This window comes from Protopterus annectens, chromosome 1.part0, assembly GCF_019279795.1.
Source record: "Protopterus annectens isolate FY-2018-M chromosome 1.part0, PAN1.0, whole genome shotgun sequence".
Classification (NCBI taxonomy): Eukaryota; Metazoa; Chordata; order Ceratodontiformes; family Protopteridae; genus Protopterus; species Protopterus annectens.
In genome coordinates this window covers 1,146,399,480-1,146,420,984 of record NC_056725.1, presented here as the reverse complement: position 1 = coordinate 1,146,420,984, position 21,505 = coordinate 1,146,399,480, and the positions used below count along the sequence as shown (strand labels likewise).

General features: G+C 40.2%; 1 protein-coding gene across 1 annotated transcript in view; it reads left to right on the top strand.

Annotated features, from left to right (window-relative positions):
- LOC122800092 (prolyl endopeptidase) overlaps positions 1-21,505 on the top strand; it is a 1,490,953-nt gene that overhangs the window by 1,050,081 nt on the left and 419,367 nt on the right. Inside the window, 2 exon segments of the mRNA XM_044069645.1 lie at positions 8,014-8,022; positions 12,748-12,760. Of these exon segments, the coding sequence (XP_043925580.1) occupies positions 8,014-8,022; positions 12,748-12,760 (22 nt within the window).

Here is a 21,505-nt window from a genome sequence, read left to right as displayed (position 1 = left end):
TGTATAAACTATAGGGACTAAAACATTTACACTGCTTGTATCTTGCTAGCCATATCCATAAACAAGAGCTTCCAGTTTCCCAGTTTTTGTATTATCTTTTGCTTAGTCTCTTAGCAGTGAAGACTTTTAGTAATGAAGTAAAAATAAGACACTGGCACTTCTCAACCTGCATGGTAAAAAGAGAGGAATTTAAGGAATGGGTAGTGAAAATTGAGAGTTATTAGGGAAGAGAGAAATTTCTTCAAAAGTTATAGCTAGTGAGAGGGTAATATGTAATTATTAGCCATGGATGGGTATGGATAATCTAGAATCAAATGAGACCGGTTATTCTGATCACTAGAAGGGAAATTGGTTAGGGTTAAACTGGCCTACATGGGCAGCTAGCCTAGTACTTGCCTGTGAACCTATAAAATATTTAATATGGAAAAGGGGAATTCAGTAGTAGAAACTCGGAGAGAATGTACATATTATTCCCCAAGGTAAAATAACTGGGCTAGACTAGACAGAAACTAAATTTCGCATGAATATGTGCGTCTAATTGAAAGCTTCAACACACATCCAATAACTATTTCCGATCATGCACCAATGACAAATTTGATAGAAATGCAGGGTAATGAAGTTAAAAAATGAGACTCTGGCACTCATCCACCTACTTGTTAAAAAGAGAGGAATTTAAGGAATGGGTCGTGGAAATTATTAGAGAGTTATTTGGAAATATAGAAATTTCTTTAAAAGCTATAGCTAGTGAGTGGGATAAAATGAAAGATTTTAAAAACGGTAGAAATAAAAGAAAGATGTATGATTAACAAGCAACAGGAATTATGTGAAGGGTCTGACAAAGGTTAAAGCACTGCAGAATAAGGAGAATCTTACAGAACTAGAAGGGGTACAAATGCAGTGTTCTAAAGAGAAAATAAGGAAGTATCTGGATAATATTCATGACTTCAGAAAGACTGCTGTTAACCAACTGTTTTTGATTAATATCTCCAGAGCTCAAAAACCTTTAGCACAACAACTTGGGCAAAAGAAAGTCGAAAGGATTCTTGCCAAACCTAGACAGCCTATAAGAGAAAACCTAATCAAAGGCCCTGTAGAAGTATTAGATATATTTAGGCAATTCTGTGAAACTTTGTATAAAGCAGAGAAATGTGGAACTCAAGAAAGAGCACAAATGAAAATGTTTATGGAGGACTTAGAGTATTTGAAGGTTAGAGGTAGATGAGGCTCAACGGTTAAGATATTAGGACACGAGATAAAAACAGTAGCATACAACCTATCTGCAGGAAAGTCTCCAGGAACAGATGGCATTTTTGTGGAAGTTTGGAAGTTAGGAGGGAAGAAAGTGATAAAGATCTAGAAGATTTTGTTTAACAGTACTTTGAAAGATGGGGAAGCACCAACATCTTGGAAGAAAGCTGTTGTGGCTGTAATACTACAGATGGTAAAGACTTATCAGACTAAGATTCATATAGGCCCATTTCAATCTTAACTTGTGATTATAAAGTGATTGTAATAGCTAAAAGAATTGCAAAGTTGTTACCAATATTGATAGATAAGGATCACCGTGGTTTTGTGGAGGGAAGGCAAACATTTGACAACATTAATAGAACAATGATGATCCAGAGGGAAGTAATATGTAAGAAAATGGTGCGGCTACTGGTGGCTCTTGATGCAGACAAAAGCATTTGATAGCATTAACTAGGATTTTATCATTATGGCAATGGAAGCATTTGCATTCCCTAATAAAATAATAAGATTAATTGGGGGGATATATATGAGGGATCGGAGACAAAAATTGAAGTGGGAGCATTCTTCTCTGACAAGTATTTGAAAAGAGGAACCAGGGAGGGATATCCTCTTTCCCCTTTATTTGCTTTATATTTAGAACCACTCGCAAAGAAAAATAAGGTACTCAGAAATTCAAGGATGTAATTGGTATGGTAATTGAGAGAAATTGGATTTATTTGCAGATGATATTTTTCTGTACCTGATAAAACTAGAAAAAGGCATCTCATTGTTATCAAACATCTTGAGACAGCTAAAATATGTTGGGGGTATAAAATTAGTGACAATAAATGCTATAGCTGTAAACTACATACCCACATATGAACTGGTTCAGCAATACCCAAATTTATGGGGACATGATAAAATGAAGTACTTAGGAGTATGGATTAAAAAGGAATCTGTTATAGCAGCTAATGATACATGGGAAGAGCCTACACAAAAGGTAATAATACAAGAACTGAGAAACTGGAAGCTCTTGTTTATGGATAGCAAGATACAAATAGTGAAAATATTTAGTCTGTCTAGTTTTATATAAAGGTCAAGCATATTATAAACCAGAGGAGAAGTTGTGGACAGTAAGAGTTGAAGCAATTTATCTGGAAGGGGAAGAGGGTAAGGGTCAAGTGGGATAAGTTGATCCTTCCAACAGAACTAAGTGGCTTAGGATTACCTGATTTGGATGGATTTCTTGGAGCTATACAGGTAAGGCTCCTATACTTAACGCAAGCAGAAAGCTATAATTCAAAGTGGAAAGGGATGGTGATGAAGAAATGTGGGGGGGGGGTTCAGGAAATAAGAACAGAATGGGATTTCAGATGCAGATCCTTAAGGAGAATAACAGTAGCCATACAGAATATTTTCATAAAGCACAGAAAGTATTCTAAAAACTAAGCTAACACAATAATGGAGAAAGGGTATTTTGTTGGTAGGGATGACTGAAATTTGGGTACAGAGAATACGCAAGAAGGGACTTGAATTTATTGGGAGAAAACTGGCAAAGGAGCCATGGTACTGGTATTAAGCAACTAGAAAAAGAAAGGTAACAAAATGGGAAGAAGTCAAGAAGGGGGTCTACTTCAGAAGACTGAAAAAACAAAAGACTGAAAATTCAAATACTGAATGATGGAATTTGCCCCTTCTCCACTGTTGTGCGATCTTGACGTTGGTATATAGTTAGAGGGTGTGGGGGCGCAGCCCCCCACATGATGGGTGCAGGAGGGCTTCCCCTGAAATAAAAATGTGTTCAGTATTTTGCATTTTCAGTCTTTTGGGATTCATAGGTTAGTACTAGGCTATCGGCCCTAGGGCTTATACAAGACTATCCATAACAATTCCCTGGCTATTTCTTCCCAGAATATTTACTTCCGTGGTCCCCTGTCTAGCAGGACGACTGACGTGATCCCTGGGGTGAATTTCTTATCTCCCATCCAATCATCAAGGTTCGTTTTGAAGAGGGCCAAAGAGTCGCTCAGCTTGACATGTATGGGCAGTCTGTTCCAGAGTATGGGGAGTCTCTGGGTCAGGAACCTGTCCCTCCAGCATGTTTTGTTCATTGTGATGACCAAGCTTAGATCCCTGGAGCGTGTGGCTCTGAGGGATTGGGATTTCTTTAAGTGTAACATGTCCAACAGCTCTGGGTTTTACATGGCCTTGTATGTTGAGCAGAGATCGCCTCTGAGTAGGCAGTATGCGACACATTATAGCTGGAGTTTTTTTAGATGGACAGCATAACGCATCTGCTTTAGGCTTGTGATTCTTTTAGTGAGGTATTTCTGTGGCCTTTCCAGTTGTTGTAGATGTCTTGTGAGGTACATACCAAACGGAGTGTTGTACTCTCTAATGGGTCTAATGAGGGATGAGTACAGTGGGACAATGACCTCCTTTTGTCTGGATGAAAAGCTGTTAGTGATGAGGTGTGCCACATAGAAGGATTTCCTGACTGTTGTGGAGATCTGGTTATCAAAGGTGAGACCACTGTCCACCTGTGTCCCTCAGTTCATTATCACACTTTTAGTGTTTAGTGTACTGCCACTTGTGTGGTAATTCATGGGTATATGATTTTTTCCCAAAGGGGATAACTATACATTTCTTGGCATTGAGCTTGAGCCCATGGCTCTGGCACCAAGCATCTGTTTCTGTAAGGCCCTTTTGTAGAATATCCACATCATTTGTGGGTTCAATAATGGCTCCCAGTTTGCAGTCATCTGCGAACTTTGTTAGCCAGAGTCCCTTAGTGCTGGCCTGTACTTCAGAGAAGTAGATGTCAAACAAGAGTGGTCCCAGGACTGAACCCTGAAGTACTCCACTTGTCTGGAGCTGGATTTTGAGTCTGCTACTTTTACAGTGTGGGTTCTGTCAGTAAGCCAGTTGGCACTCATCGAGTGGCGTAGGGATTAATGCCCAGCTTAGTAAGTTTATCTATGATTCCAGACTGGGGGATGGTGTCGAATGTCTTGACTAGGTCCAGATAGGCTGTGTGGACTGCCTTGCCCTTGTCCACGGCTCTGGAGACTGATTTGAAGAACTCAATCAGGTTGCGGAGACGAGATCAGCCCTTTACGAAACCAAACTGGGTGGGGTCCAGTGTTTGAAGGTTGCCAATGTCTTTGTTTATAAGTTCCATGATAATGCGTTCCATGGCTTTGCAGATCAGGCTCATCAGACTGATGGGACGATAGTTCCTGGGATCCAAGGTGGATCCCCCCTTGGGGAGTGGGATAAACTGTAGCTGTGCGCCACTCATTGGGCTTGAAGCTTGAGGTGAGGCTATGATTAAGCATGACACTTAGATAAGGTGCCAGTTCATTTTTTAGTTCATGTAGTACACAGCCCGGGATGTCATCTGGTCCCATAAATGCTGTATTCTTAGCTTTGGAGAGTTCATTTTTTACCTGTGTGCCCGTGATTATCAGAATTTGGCAATCTTTTGGTAATGAGATGGACCCTTTAGGGGGTGAGAGGGGGTTGAAGTTGGCACTGAATCAATCTGCCAGGATACTGGCAATATCCTTGGGATCAGTATATTTAATGCCATTCTGAAGTAGCTCAGAGCAGATATCAGCATTGCCTTTTAGATTCTTGACATAACTATAGAATGCCTTGTGGTTGTCCTTGGAATCTTTGGCAGTTGTGTTATTACATAACATTGAGACCAGAACATCTAAAACCCATAACATCGAATTTCATAACATCTAACAGTACAAATCACATGAAAATAACATCCCCTGCACATATGATGACACCAAACTACCAAACACAGTTTTAGTATGTTTCTGCAGGGGGGCTTGATACAGTGGGGTTAGGAAATTAACTTTTTCCCACTGTAGTGCAATCTTGGAGTTGGTATATTTAATTTACAGGGGGGGGGGCTTGCCCCCCTGCAGAAACGTAGTAAAAAGTGTGTTTGGTAGTTTGGTGTCATATGTGGAGGGGATGTTATTTTCTTATGATTTGTAGTGTTAGATGTTATGAAGTTTGATGTTATGGGTTTTAGATGTTCTGGTTTCAGTGTTATGAAATTAGATGTTATGGGTTTTAGATGTTTCAAAGGGGACCCATATATCTATCTATATATATATATATATATATATATATATATGTATACATATATATATGTATATATATATATACATATATATATATGTATACATATATATATATATATATATATACATATATATATATATATATATATATATATATGTATATATATATATATATATATACATACATATATATATAGGTACGTACTAGGCTATCTGCCCGAGGGCATTTATAAGCCTAGCCAGAGTGTGTCTGCTTTTGCCGCCCCATTGATTAATTAACTGATCCTCTGTCAAGCAGAGCCAATGAAGTGATCCCAGGGGTGTATTTTCTGTTACCCATCCACTCGTCAAGGTTTCTCTTGGAGTGTTAGTGAGGTGCTCTGCCTAATGTAGTTTGGAATTTTGTTCCAAAGCATGGGGAGTCTCTGTGACAGGAATCTATCCCTCCAGCATGTTCTATTTATTGTTGTGGCGAGGTTTAGCTTACTAGAGTGCATGACTCGTAGTGACTTGGATTTCTTTAGGTGGAACATGTCCATCAATTCTTAGTAGGACATGGCTTTGTAAGTCAGGCAGAGATCACCTCTGAGTAAGCGATATGCCACTGAGTACAGCCGAAGTTTTTTCAGTCGGGCTGCATAGGACATATGTTTGAGGCCAGTAATCCTCTTGGTGAGGTACGTTTGTAGTCTCTCCAGCTGTTGGAAGTGTCTTGTGAAGTACATCCCAAATGGGGCATTGTACTCTATGATGGATCTGATGAGTGACGAGTAGAGGGGCACTGTAGCCTCTTTATTTCTAGATGCGAACCCTTTAGTAATTAGATGGGCCACATAGAAGGATTTCCTAACTACTTTGGCAATATGATTGTCAAAGGAGAGATTAGTATCTACCTGGGTCACCAGATCTCTTATTACCTCTTCTGTATTAAGAGGGGTGCCACCTATGTAGTAATTTGTGGGTGTTTTGTTTTTCCCAAACGGGATGTCTATGCATTTTTTGGCATTTAGCTTGAGGCCATGACTTCAACACTGTGTCCATCTCAGTAAGGCCCTTTTGGTGGATGTCCGTGTCAGTCGGAGAGTCCATTATGGCTCCCAGTTTGCAGTCATCGGTTAGCCATAGTCCTCTTGTTGTTTGCCTGTACTTCTGAGAAGTATATGCCGAACAGTAGGGGTCCCAGGACCGAGCCTTGCGGGACACCACTTGTGACTGGTTTAGAGTCAGACCTGGACCCCTTTATTCTTACCGTGCGAGTTCTGTCTGTAAGTCAGTTGGCAGCCCATCTCTTGACGTAGGGGTTTATGTTCAGGCTGGTGAGTTTTTCTGTAATACCCAAGTGGGGAATGGTGTTGAAAGCCTTGGTGAGGTCAAGGTAGGCTGTGTGAACAACCTTGCCCTCGTCTATGGCCTTGGTGACTGTCTTGAAGAAGTCAACCAGGTTTAGTAGGCATGATCTGCCCTTAACAAAGCTGAACTGGGTCGGGTCGAGTGTTTCGAAGTTCCCAATGTCTTTGTTAAAGAGTTCCATGATGATGCGCTCCATAGCCTTGCAGACCAGGCTAGTCAGGCTTATGAGGCGATAGTTACCAGGGTCAGTTGTGGCCCCTCCTTTGTGGAGTGGAATAACCGTTGCTGTGCGCCATTCTATGGACACATAGCCTGTGGAGAGGCTGAGGTTTAACAGTGTGTTTAGGTGGGGGTTAGTTCGTTCTGCACTTCATGCAAGATGCAGCCTGGGACACCATCTAGACCCATTGACGCTGTGTTTTTGGCTTTTGAAACTGCTATTTTCACCTGTGCATCTGTGATTTCCGGGACACTACACTTTTCCAGTATTGTTGTGGGCCCTTTTGGGGGTGAGAGGGGAGTGAAGTTTGAACTGAATCTATCTGCCAGGATGTTGGCAATATCAGTAGGTTCAGTATATTTTGTGCTATTTTGCACTAGTTCAGTGCATATCTGCGAGTTGCCACTTAGATTCTTAACATAGCTAAAGAAGGCTTTGTGGCTATCTTTTGAATCCTTGGCTATTTTTCTTTCGAAGTTAGCCTTGGATGATTTTATGAGGGGCCTTAGTTCCTTACTGATACTGATCAAGGATGTCTTTCCTTCTTGAGATTTTCTTTTTTTATGAACTAGTTTCCTCCTTCTAAATTGTTTATGGCAGTGGTCCCCCAGACTGGTTTCCTTCTCTAGAGGAGTGAGTATTGGTTTTGCTAGGGATGGCACGATCCATGCATCCTTGTAGGTGCTCATAGAGTGCATTTGTAAAGGTTTCTGCATCTTGGGCAGTATTATCCTTTAGCGTGGGGGCTGTGAAACTTACCGCCTCTGTCTTAAGTAAGGTGACATTTGCTTTAGAAAAGTTTTTTACTGTGGTTTCCTTAGTTGGGGGGGGGGGGGGTGGACATCCAGAGTGATTAGTTTATGGTCTGATCTAACCAGTTACTGGTTGACCTCTGGTGTGGAACACCTGTCACCCATGTTTGTGATGAACAGGTCCAATATGTTTTCACCTCTGGTAGGGGAGTTGATCCAGGGAATTTGAGTTGATGAATTCCAGGAAGTGCTGGGCCTGGGAGTTAGTACTCTAGTAGTTTTTCCAGTTAATGTTAGGGTAATTGAAATCGCCCAATATCAGGGTGTTCTGTAGGACCTTCATGTTTTCCAGTGTCTCTAGAAAGGTGGAGTGGTGGTCCTGGGTCATGGAGGGTGATCTGTAGCAGGCCACAATTTGCATTGCAGATTTGCCTAATGTTAGTTGCACATGGATGATGCCAGAGAGGTGGTATGCTGCGCCACTAACCTGGAGGTGTAGTTATCCTTGATGAATATAGATACACCCCCTCCTTTTGGGTTTCGATCCGTGTTCTGTGGCCGAAACGTGTGGTACGAATTGTAGCCCGGTAGTACTGGGGTGCTCTCTGGAGCCTTGAACCAGGTTTCAGTTACTGCACAGATGTCTACGTTCTCCATACTGAGGAGTGCTTCGAGCACATGCATTTTGAGATTTAAACTCCTGGCATTGAGTAGCATAATCCTCAGTTTTTTGTTAATTGTCCTGTTTATGGAGGTGGGTTTGACTTTTGAGCCTTGTCTAGAAAAGGCACTATGGGGGCAGCAAGAGCCTTGGCATTATTCGAAAGCCTAGGGGTGACAGGTGCAAGCCGTCTCTTGCGAAGCACCTCGGCTTGTCGAGCATGTCATCCCAGGTTGACAGACACTGGATCCCCTTTTAAATGACACCAGAAGCTTAGCCAATTGTTGAAATTAATCATTTTTTCTTTATACTGAGGTATCATTCTTGGTGAGGGCAGGATGCTACTCAGGGTCAGGGTCATACCAGCCCGGGCTACATTATCAGAGATCTCTTCCATGTCTCTCTTCATGTAGTCCAGGGAGGTACGTCTCAGGTTATTCACACCAACATGAACAATGACAGAGTCGTATTTGTACTTGTTCTGGCGTGACCTGAGTGCTTATGTTATGTGGCAGATTCTGGCTCCCGACAGGCAGCTAAAAGTAACTTCCTGCTTGTCCAGCTTAGTGAGTGGGACATCAGTGTGCCTGACTTTACCTATTACTAGTGTGTTAGGTATGTTATTTTGCCTTAAGGGCTGTGATTGTGCGGCACACTGATTTTGTGTTTTGTGTGTTGTCTGGTTTGTGATGGGAGGTGCAGGTTGTTTGGGTGTCTGCTTTGGAGGTCCCTGATGCTTTTGCAGGTTTTTATTTAGAGCCTCCAAGTATGATTTTGTGTATTTGTGTATTTTTGCCAGTGATGGTTTTGTAGGTCTGTGTGTGGCTGGAGGTGTGGTGCAAATGTTAACCTTCTCCTGACGGTCTGTTCCAGTCTTGGGTGGAGACAGTTTAGCCTCCAGTTTGGCTGTATAATTGCATCTCTCTCATATGTTAGTGTTTTGTGGTAGAAGGAGAGGGTTGTCTGTGTACAGGAGGCAGTTGTAACATTGCCTCAGGATACCCAGATTCACCAGCTGGACTGGAGAACACACCTGAAATTGCCCTTTGGTCATGCCTGAATAGTAGGGTGAGCTGCTTAGTCGCTTGGTTGGTGAGGGGGTGAAAAAAGAGCCTTGTCTTGCTGGGCCATCAAGTGTCAGGGTATATTAGTGCTTGCTATTAGGTCTGAGCAAGTGCTGGGCTGTAGGACGCTTTTTGAATGCTTAGGTTGAGAGTTAAACTTGTTTCAAGGGAAAAACTGAAGAGGAGACGTAGTGGGGCCGGGAATAATTTAACCCTAGCTAACTGGCACTGCCCGGCGCACAAAACCGTGCAAATGCAGTTTTTATAGCAGGGAAATGAAAGAGAGAGAAATTAGCCCAAAATGGCCAATAAACTACTAACTTCTAGGCTGGAACCACTCCTCCAGGGACAGATAGGCTGCTCAAAGCTCCCCTCTCTCACAGGTGAACAGAGAAACTTCCTTCTATCCAAGTAAGGTATGGGCAACTCTTGTAATACAGCCCTGAATTCAGCACTAGCCTAAAAACTGGACTATACTAGCTTAGAAAGGCGGGAAACAAGGAATTTTTTTTTGTTTGTTTTTTTTAAAAGATAAGGCAAAAACAGTAAAAAAATACACTTAAAACAGCTTTAAACGACTACAGACGATCAGAAAAGGCTATCACACTTTAGTGTGTAGCCTACAACAGTTAAATTATTTAAACAAAAAACGATTTTTTAAAAGTGCAGGCAGTCAAATAAGTACAATATTTGAAAAACAAAACAAGCTTTTGACTCTCAGTAAACGCTGGAAAATCGGCGTTTAGGTGGAAAACAGTTAAGTACAGCAAGAAAGTACAGAAAACTGATAATTAATCACTCCAAAGTCTCTCTTCTAAGCTAGAAGGCTTGTATCAGTTTAAGGCTTTCTAGTGCTTCCCAGTAGGTTAGTTACAGGAAAGATGAGAAACGAGCGCAGATGTGGTCTTTTAAACCAGAAAGTTGAAAGAGATGGACCAACTGTCCAAATGGTCAATAAACTACAATTTCTGGGCCAAGAACCACTCCTCTTGTGGTAGAGAGGCTATATATATATATATATATATATATATATATATACACACGTATATATATATGTATGTATATATATATATATATATATATATATATATAATATATACACATACACACACACACACATTTTATATATATATATATATATATGTGTGTGTGTGTGTGTATACATACATACACACACAGGTCTACTTTGATTCGATGAAAACTAATTTTACTGAATTTCAAAACACTCACACCAAATATTTTAAAAGTTCAAATCACTGAATCACATTTCACTGAATATAAGTACTGTTGGGCAAATAAAACATATATGCCCTTTTCCCCACTGTAGTGCAATCCTGGAGTTATATATAGTTAGGGGGGTGTGGAGGGCACAGTCCCCCACATTGGGGGTGTGGGAGCATAATCCCCACCACCTACTTTGGTTTTATATTGTTGGCTTTCAGTGAAAAGATTCATAAATATAAAAGATAAGTATGTGGTGGGGGCTACACCCCCCACATGCCCCTAACTATATATACTAGCTCCAGGATTGCACTACAGTGTGGAAAAGGGCATATATGTTTTATTTGCCCAACAGTATTTACATTCAGTGAAATGAGTTTTCAGTGAATCAAAGTAGACCCTTACACACACACACATATCTGTATGTTTGTGTATTGTATGTGTGTTTTATATCTATCTATATATATATATATATATATACACACACACACACACACACACACACACACACACACACACACACATACATACATAGATGTACTCCATGATCATACAACAGTGGGGAAAGACCATATTCTCTGTCCTGATTGTACCATGGTCTCATATAGAAAACTATCTGCGCTTTATAATGAGCTATGTATGTGACCAGTCAAGGCACAGCTTAGCTGGCTCATCCAGCTGTGTGATGCTGACAGATTTCTTGTATCCCCTTTTAGTCAGCTCTTTTCATAAGTTGTCTTTTTAATCTTTTGAAGTGTAGACACAATTATTGTAAAAACAAGACTAGGAACTGGGACAGGCATAAAAAAAACAGGCAGAAACTAACTGCCAAACAATCCTACTTAGCTTAGACATGGGTCTTCATTAGAGTAAAATTGAATAACAAGGTAGGACAGCTATTTAAATGTAAAAACACCAGTCACAGAGCACATGTAATGAATACTGAGCAAGTCACAATACAACACTTTTGAATAATAATGAAATCCATTAGCATAAAAACCATTGCCAAGTTATGTGGTGTTAAAAACTAATAATAATTGATCAAAATTAAATTTTAAAAACTGAAACGCTTAAAAAAAAATCTGTTTTAAATATTAAAAGATCTAATTTTTAAAACACTTTTTAAAGAAAGATCATTCAACCCTGGTGGTTGGCAGGCATTTAAGCTAATTTGCCAGCATATCTCTTTATATTGCAAGAGATTTTTGATGTCACCACCTCTGGGGTTTTGAATTACTCTGTCTGTAATGATAAAAAGAAATTTGTTAAAATCATCACATACAACTGAGTGTCTGTATAAAGCATTAGTGGTTTTCCTATTTTTAATGTCTTTGTGTTCGCAAATTCTGTCTCTTAATTTTCTCTTACTCTTATCAATATAAAATGATGTACAAGAGGCACACGTGGCTAAATACACTCGCCCCTGATTGTCATTATTGATATGTTCTGTGGTAAATGTTTACACTGACAGAACCATCAGTAATGAGTCTGCAAGTTTTACATCTCCCACATTTTGCCATCTTATACCTGTAATGGACATAGTTCTTTGTGGTTTCCACCTCCACCAATTCTTTTAGATTTTTACCCCTGCTAAAAAACAAAGTAGGTGTTTCACCTAACCTCCTCCTCTTATCTTGAGTAAAAATCAAGTTCCAGTTGGAGGTCAAAGTTCTTTGGATCTTAAAGGCATCCCTATTGTAGAGAATTACCATTGCTCCAGTTTTTAAAATATCCATTTTTTTAGGGGTGTCCATGTTTAATGCATCTTTTGGGTGAGTTCCCAAAATGGGAGCATACTTTTCCTTCCTCCTTTGAAAAATTAACCCTTTTAAATTTTCATGGAGGGTTTGTGGATAACCTGTTTCTCTGAACTTTTCGATTAACTTCTTCACTTCACCATCAAATATAGTGTCATCTGTAATCAGCCTTGAAAGCCGTGCTAAGTGACCTTTAACAGTGCTTTTTTTCTGAAAATATTGGTGACAACTAGTAAAGTGTAAATAGTCATTTGAAAATGCTTCTTTCCTGAAGATGGTGAACAATACATCATGTTCTCATTGTCCTTGTAAAGGATGTTATCTAAAAAGTCTGTTATTGAAGGCCTTTTTGTATGTAAACCGTAAGAATTCAGTGGAGTTTCTGCAGGGAGTAACAGTCATCCAGTTGTGACTCACTGCCACTCCATAAAATAAGTATGTTATCCAGAAATCGAAAAGAGGCTTGGATAGTGTAGTAAAAAGGGGGAAGTTGAACACAACTTCCTTTTCCTATGCTACCAGAATGATGTTAGCAAAGACTGGAGCACATTTTGTACTCATAGCATGTCCTTTTGTGAAAATATTCACCTTCGAAAAACGCAAAATTGTTTTTCTAAACAAGTTCCATAAATTCAGTGATAATATAAATGTCATTGTTGTCAAAATCTTGGTTGTCATAAAGTACTCTGGTAAATGCTACCAAGCCTAAACCATGAGGGGTAACATAAATTGACAATGTCAACAGTGATGCATAAAACTTCATTGTCAAAAACAAGATGTTCATGCCTGAAAAATGATGTATTTACATTTCACATCAGTAAATGACTCTAAAAGCTCAGTTTTTGATAGATGTGATGCCACGATAGGTCTCAATGGGAGGTTAGTAGTATTTTTGTGGATTTTGGGTATACCGAATATTGAGGGTATCAGTAGATAATCAACCTTAACAAAATCAAGTCTCACCCTTAATGAAACCTTGATCCAACATGTCAATAAGCTGATAATCAATTTTCTTGTAAGCAGTATTTTTCTTGTAAGCAGTATTGACTTAATTTTTGAATACCCTTGTATACACTTCTCAGTCATTAAGAATATCAAACAGTTTTGTGAAATAATCAGTTTGTCCATCAGTACTTACCCCTCCCTTATCCAGTATCATGAGCTGGATACTTCTATCTGTCATAATGTTTCTAAGCTCCACTCATTCATCTTTTGTCAAGTTATCCCAAAAAACCCATTGCCTCTGTGGAGTTTTCTAATTTGGTCACCACACAATTCTCATAGGTGGAAATCACAAAATGGGAAGGAGGAATAAAAGTACTTTTTTTCTTTAAAGCATTCTCTTTTATTGCATGACCTATTTGGTGTTCTCCAAAATACATCCTCAAATTTAATTTGCGAGTGAACAGTTTTAGATTAACCATAGTTTTTACAGCATCAGTTTTAAACTCTGGCACAACTTAAAATCTTTTTTGAACAAAGTTTCATGAGATTTGTCCACCTGCAAGTGACTCAAGTTAAAAAGCTTGAAACTATACTAAAATTGTATACATTTTTATCAAAGTCGTTTGTTGACAATAGTTAAAGGTTTTTCTTGGTGGTTTGTGATTCTTTTTCCTTCCTTTCTGCTTTGATCTCTGTTTCTGAAATCCCCCTGGGCCTCCGCTTCCAAAGTTTGACTCCTCAGTCTCTCAGATCTGCGTGGCTCAACCTGGTCCAAAACATTCTCATTAGCACAAGGACCAGTCACCCTGATTGGGAGGTATCACCACCATAGTCATTCTCTCCATAATTGTCCGTGTTATTTTAATAAGTAGAATTGGGGGGGGGCTGTTTTGATGAGATTTGTCCTGGCTATTCTTATTACCAGGGGTAGGGTATGCTAGTTTTATCTCATGTTCTCTTTTATCTCTAAGGATATTTTTCTATTTTGGTTCCTTTTTTCTTTCCAGTTATCTCATCAACCTTCTTAAAAATATAATCATAATCTGAATGAAAGGTATCAAAAAGTAAATGTCTTCCATTATTAGCATTTAAAGTCTTAATTTCTAAGTCAGGTCTGCTTAACTTCTGCTCATTCTCTTTAATAATTAGCCTCATTAAATCACAACTTGCACTGTCAAACAACTCTAAAAGTTCATTGTTAAAAACAGAATTTGGCACCATTCCATGGGGTAATTTCCAAAACCTTAAACCCTTCTGTACCTTTTTAGCATGAATACTGCCAGTCAAATATATAGTGTCTGTCTGCAGGTTCCTCAACAAAACCAGCTTCTGTTCAAGTACATAAGATGGGTTTTAAAGGGTGCTGGAGAGTCTGCACTCAGCTCATGAAGCTTCAAATCACAGGATTTTAACCAGGAGTCAAACAAAAAAGTTATGTTTCCTTCGATCCACTCAGTACGTTATTCAACTGGTGTAAAAAGTTTAGGTGGTGAAGCATTGATTTTAAAATGCACAAAAGTTCTTTCCAAATTCTTTTTCAGTGAGCTTCTTCTCTGGCTAGCTGTCAAGCTGGAAGTGATCAACTGGGATCCGTTAACATGGCTCGAGAGTTGTTGCAACAGCTGAGTTAGATCCCCAGAAAGTGAATGACACAGATTTGCCATCCTGAAAAATGCTCAAGCTCAGAAACACAAAAACTGAAGTAACTCTGAGGTACTCCCTTGTCTAAGCTATAAGTAAGGGACTAAAGCTCTTAGTAATAAAGTGGATTGTTTGACTGTTTTTCCCCCTGGTTTTTGCTGCCTGCCCCAGTTCCTAGTCTTATTTGGAGTGAAGAGTAGGAGTATTTTGGTTATTGTAAAAATAAATTGCTTTTGTTAGTCTTAACTACAGACTGAAGTCTGTTTCAAGTAATCCAAACAGAGGATAATAGGACAATGAGGATACCTTCTGAAAAGCTAAATCAGAGATACCTCCCTTGTGCCATTTCTCCTTTTCTCTTTTTTTTAATTACTACTATATTTTATTCCTCTTTCATTTTAGTTGAATAACATTGCTGGCTCTTCCTTCTCCTTTAGGCAAACCCAAGATGGTGGACTTTATCAGCTGACTGCCATTGCAGCAATGGTAGCAACTGGATGTCCATGAAAGTAATGTTGGCACCATTTGGTGCTCAACCCGAAATGTGTTTTTTCTGCTAGAATGCAGTACCTCCAGGCACAGATACGTAAATGATGTGAGCAAGGAAGATACATTTGAATGTCTACAGCTGCAGACAGTAACTTGTTTTGTGGCTTTTGTATTTGGAAGCAAAAATTTTTAAATTTCACTGCCATTTTCTCTGTACATGTGCAAAACAACAGTAATGGCTATTACTAGGACAAAGCTGACATGCTTCTTGAAGAAATACTTTGGTAAGGAGGTGGGACTTTCACCCTCCATGTTAGAAACCTGGATTCAGAACACCAATCCAGTTTCAGCACAGCCAGCAGACATGACAGGTAAAATGACCAGTGATGGCAGAATGACCTCTCTTGGTGCTGGCTGACAGATTTCATTAGTTATCTACTTGGCACTAATAGTGGAAACTTGAAGAATAATGAAATTCACAGGCCTACTAGCTGGATTTAAAAGGTTCAGGCTGTTGGGTCTTTGAAGCTCATCTCCCACAAAAGATGAGGCCTGGCTATAAGCAGAGAAGCAACCACACATGCACCTCCAGACGGCTGGGATGTAGGTGGAAATAGCCACTAGCTTGTTCTATTATGGCCTGCCCCAACTCTCATCCAACAAAATAGTTTCATAGGTAAGTACTAGGCTAGCTGCCCTTGTGGGCCATTTTAACCCAGCCAATTTCCCTTTGGTGCTTGAATTAACTTATATCGTTTGGGAGAGGTAAGGCCAATCTAATACTATTATCGATAATTGCATATTAACCCTAATGAGAAAAATTGGGATCCACACCACAGATAATTTGAGGGAACCCATGCATGGGATAAAGTATTATAGGAGCTGCCTTACCCATCCATAGTTCCAAGTTGCGCTTATATGTGGATAGGGAAAAGCTTTGTTTTACGCTGAGCAGTGGTATCCTCTGCGAGATATACCTGTCCCATCAAACCATTCTGTTGAGGTTGCAGAAGAGATTTAGACCCCCTAGATAGAGTATCTCTGATGTCATTTGTCTTCCTGATGTGCATTAGGTCTATCAGTATTGGGTCGAAGGATGCTTTATATGCCAGTCACAGGTTACCTCTTAAAAATGTGTAGGATACTAAGCATAATGACCAGGGCTTTGAGTCAGTCCATGTTGGACACATTTAGGCTTTATATTCTTTTAGTTGGTTATCTCTGAATGTATTCCAGTTATTGCATGTGTCTGGACAGATACATGACAAATGAAGCATTATACTCAGACTGACCTAATGAGGACTCAGTAAGTATAGACAAGGACATCCCCAGTTCTAGACCCCATCCCTTTGTTTTGTATGCTGCACAGTATAGAATGACTTTTTTCATATGACAGTGGGCACTCAAATTTTGTCCACATAAGATAGCAAATCCCAAACAACCGTGTCAGTTCTTAGGGGCATATTGTAAATGTTGCAGTCCCCTTGGGTACTGTTGTTGGTGCTTTTTTTGGCATTTAGTTTGTCCATGGCTTTGGCATCAGTTATTCATTTGAGACAAACCCTCCTGCAAGATGAGTGTCATTTGGGGATGCAGTGACTGCTCCTAGCTTTCAGCATACCTCTCAACTGTACAAATTTTCGCAGAATTCCAGATTTTTGCCTCATACCTTTTAGTCTGTTTTTCATTAAATTGTGGTTTTCTGGCAAATTATTGAGAGATGAAGTCAGAAAATGACACATTTGAGTTTTAGACTTTATACCCTTCAGTAAATTCATGCTAATGCAGAACTTATTATTCTAACAACTTTCTACGTTTGTAATTGCAATATTTAAGAAGTGCCCCCATTTTTTGGTAGTTTGTCCCCCTATTATTTATGGCTTTGTTCAGATTTCTTGCTCTAAGAGGTTGAGATATATGGCTTGCAGTCATCTGCAAATGTAATTAGTCAGAGCCCTTTGATATTAGCTTTACTTCAGAGAGAAAGATGTCAGACAGGAGAGCCCCAGAATTTAATTCTGAGGAATTCCACTGGTGACTGCTCTCTTTGTGGAAGTTGTTTCCTCCTATTTTGATGTCAGGTTGATAAGCCAGTAGGTGATGTAGGGGTTTATTCCCAGTTTATTTACTATACCTGAGTCGGGAATAGTGCCAGAAGCTTTGGGAGAGTTGAGGTATGCTTTGTATGTTCCATTGTACCCTCATCTTTTGCTTTAATGACCCTTTCAAAAGAAATCCACCAGGTTGAGTAAGCATGACCTGCCCTTGACAAATCCATATTGAGACCAGTTCAGTGTTTGGAAGTTCCCTATGTCCTTATTAATTAGTTCCATGATAAATCTTTTCATGGCTTTGAATATTAGACTGGTCAGACTTGTAGGTCTGTAATTGCCTGGCTCTTTGGAAAGCATACCTCTCATCTATAAGATTTTCACAGAATGTCCAGATTTTTGTCTCATATTTTTGGTCTGTTTTTCATAAAATTGTGGTTTTCTGGGAAATTAATGGCAAATCATTAAGTATTTATGTTGGAAAATAATGACAGATATTTGAGTTTCAGATTGCAAACCCCTCAGAAAATCCATGCTAATGCAAAACCTGTTATTCTATCAACTTTCTAAGTTTGTAAGAACAATATTTAAAACGTGTCCCTATTTTTGGGCCTTAGTCCCACTTTTATGGCTTTGTCCAGATTTCTTGCTCTAAGAAGTTGAGAGGTATGTTGGAAGGTCCACCCTTATGCTGTTTTCTATTCAATTGGTACAAATCCCATATGGAAGTTGAGGTTAAACAATGTTGCTAGGGGGTAGCAAAATCATGCTTCGTGCTATTTAAGTTGCATTCAGGGATATTATCAGGACCTATTGATGCAGTATTTTTAGCTTTTGATAGCGTGTTTAAAACTTGCTTGTGTGTGATAGCTGAAGGTAAGCTATTTTTAGGTATACACCACTGGCTTTGTTGGATTTTATTAAGCGCCTAAGTTTTGTTTCAGTGATGAGGGCTGTATCAGTCTCGGAATGTCCGTTCTTACTTTTGGTCAAAATTATCTATCTTTTATTGTAAAGCTTGTTGATATTATGGTTTCACCATGTGGGTGTTTTTTTTTTTTTGTGCATGCTTCTACAAGGTACAGCTGCATCTATGCAGTGTTGTATATTTCCGCATATTCAGTAGCGTTATCTGGGTTTGATGGGGATTTGAAGCTTGCCAATGTGTCAAAATGAAAATTACTATTTTAACAGGTAAGGGCCATGGTTATCCAAGGTCAGAAAGGAGGAATCTTAGAAACTAAAAGGAAATTAAAAAAAAAAAGTTAATTTATGTACTTCTCTGAGTAGTTATCTTTTTTTTTTCGAAGAGTCTGATAGATGAAGAGAAATGTACATTTATAACTAACTTCAGACACTACTTCCTGTGCGTGTCTGTCATATGTGATGTCCTTCTATTCATCTGTTGCAGCATTCTTAACATGAGGGAGTTCTGTGCCATAGGTAACCAGAAGTGCGCCAGTGTACAAAAGATTTTCACTACTTTAAGTTGTATGGTGCATCACACGTAGGCTGCCCTTGTACATCGGCCATAAAAGTGATGTACGCTTGCATCTACCTCAGAACTTCTCTGCCTCCAGTCCGAACACCACCTTTGAATGTCTGTCTGCTCAGTGAGTTGTTAGCTGTTTTCCAGAGAATTCTCAGATAAGAGCCCCATTGGGGAAAATTGTTTCTTTTACTGCTGTTTTGTGGTAGGGTTCATGTCATTCAAAAAAAGGCAAATGCCAATGTGGAAGACAAATTCCACAGAAAGATAGCCATCGTCAGTGTTTTTTCTGCCTAGGGGCCTACCCATGACCTCAAAACCTGTCCCATTTGCCAGGCTTTTTTACCCAAGACCCTAAGAAGTAGCCTTTCCTCCTTAGCCATTTACTTGGAAAACCAGTGCTTAGTTACTAGCTAAAAGTGCAATGGAAGGATCGTCTAGGCCCGAGGTGGAATCAGTCGCTAAGCGGAAAGCCAAAAAGCAGAGGCCTGAAGCTTCTACTGTGCCTCTTACTGTGGACGTCTCACCTGAGGTGGATGAGTGCCCAGAGATTCGTCTGCTTCCGGATCACAGGCCGAGCCTGATGTTGAGGCCGCCTTGGATCTGACCACAGGCGCCTGTCTCAGATGTACAGGGGGAGCAGAGGCTCATAATAAACAAATGTGTTAAAGGGATACCTTAGATCTTGATACAGGAGGAAATTCACTCGGATATTATTAAATGTAGGCCAGCATCTCACCCTCCTACATTACATAAGGCAGAACTCCATCAAAAGAATAAGCAGAAAACAAAACATTTGTCCCCTCCAAAGGAACCTCACAGTGATTGGGAGCAATTCACCCAAGGTCTTTTCAAGGCTTTTATGGCCCTTAAGCCCCCCTCGGGTGTTTCAGTCCCTACAGTATCCTGCATAGCATCTCCACGTAAGAGTTAGGGAAGAGGTTTCATCAAATGAAGAGGCATCCTCAGTAGAGGAATCTGTGGCCTATTCCTCGCAGATCCCCTCCCCTCTCGACTACGCTTCCCCGGAGGAGGACTCTAATGGAATTAGCTTACCCACGGAATAAATCTCTCTTGGCGAGACCCTTGTCAAAATAAGAGATCATTTCATGGGATAGCACTCTGGTATCTGAAGTACAAAAGAGGTACTACGACCTTCTGCAGGTGGAATCACCCAGCCCTTCAGCTATTCCTCCTGTGTTAACTGGTTTCATAGATGCCTTTGGCTCTGCTTCCAAGGCCCCCAACTCCCAGCCTCCTGCCCCTAAGAAGCCTAACCGATTTTACAAGGTCCCCGAGGACTGTAAGTTCCTGTTTAAATGTCCTTTTGCAGACCTATTGGTTATTTCAGTGGCTTCAGACAAACCATCCAGGTTACTGCCTTCAGCCTCTCTCTTTCCTTCAGATCAGGACAAAAGGATCCTGAAAAGGCTGGGCAAGAATGTGTACATTTCAGCCACCTTGGCATTTACAGCCATTAATTACCACACACACGTGACTAGATTTGCCCTAGAGCTTCTGTCCCAACTCTCCCAGATCATTTCAGATTTGTCTTACTCAGAGAATAATACCTTGGCTGCATCCTTGCTTGTAGGCTTCACACTCAGCCCACCACACCATCAAATGCAGCTATGATGCTGGAGAAGCATCTGCCAGGGCAGCTGCCTCTGGCTTTGTCTTAAGAGTCTCCTGGTTATGACTCCAACCATTGCCAGAGGACATTCCACCTAAGTTTTGGATGCCCCTTTGGGCAACTCTGCTTTGTTTGGTCCTGCAGCTGCTAACTTATTTAAATCTTTGTAGGAAAAGACAAAGGAATGGCAAGAATTGAAATGCATCGTTGTCTCTCCAGTGCTAAGTTTCAGCTGAATTACTCAGTAAAAACTAATTTTGTATATAGACGCTCCCACACCTCTCCACCTTAAAAAAAAAAAAGGATGATAGGAGGCCTTAGCAGTCCATGGCTGTCCCTGCAACTGCAGCTCAGAAGCAGCCCTTTCCAGACAAGCCGGGTTCCCTGTGACTGCCCAAACGACCCCATTCACATTACACTTTCTCAGCACCTCTCTCTGTCTCTGCCATTCTGGGAAAGCATAACTCAAGACTCTTGGGTTCTCTCTCTCATTCAAAAAGGATACTTTGTGCTATGGGTTTCCCTGCCTTCTTTCAGGGGCACCCCTCAACCACCAAAGGATCAACTATTCTCCTTCCCAGAGGTACTTCTAGACCTATGGAGACAAGAAAACATTTAGGAAGTTCCTCAAGACCAAAAAGGAAGAGGTTTCTACTCCAGAATGTTCCTGGTGCCCAGAAACGATGGTCATTGGAGGTCCATCTTGGATCTGCCTCATTTCAACACCTTTCTGGAGGTACCCACCTTCCATATGTTAACTCTTCAAACCTTCTTCCCCCTTACTCTGCCACAAGCCTTCTTAGTCTCTTTGAATATCAGAGAAGCATACCTACACATTCCCATACACTCCATATGCAGGAAGTTTTTACATTTCTATGTGGCTTCCTGGAATTTTCAGATCT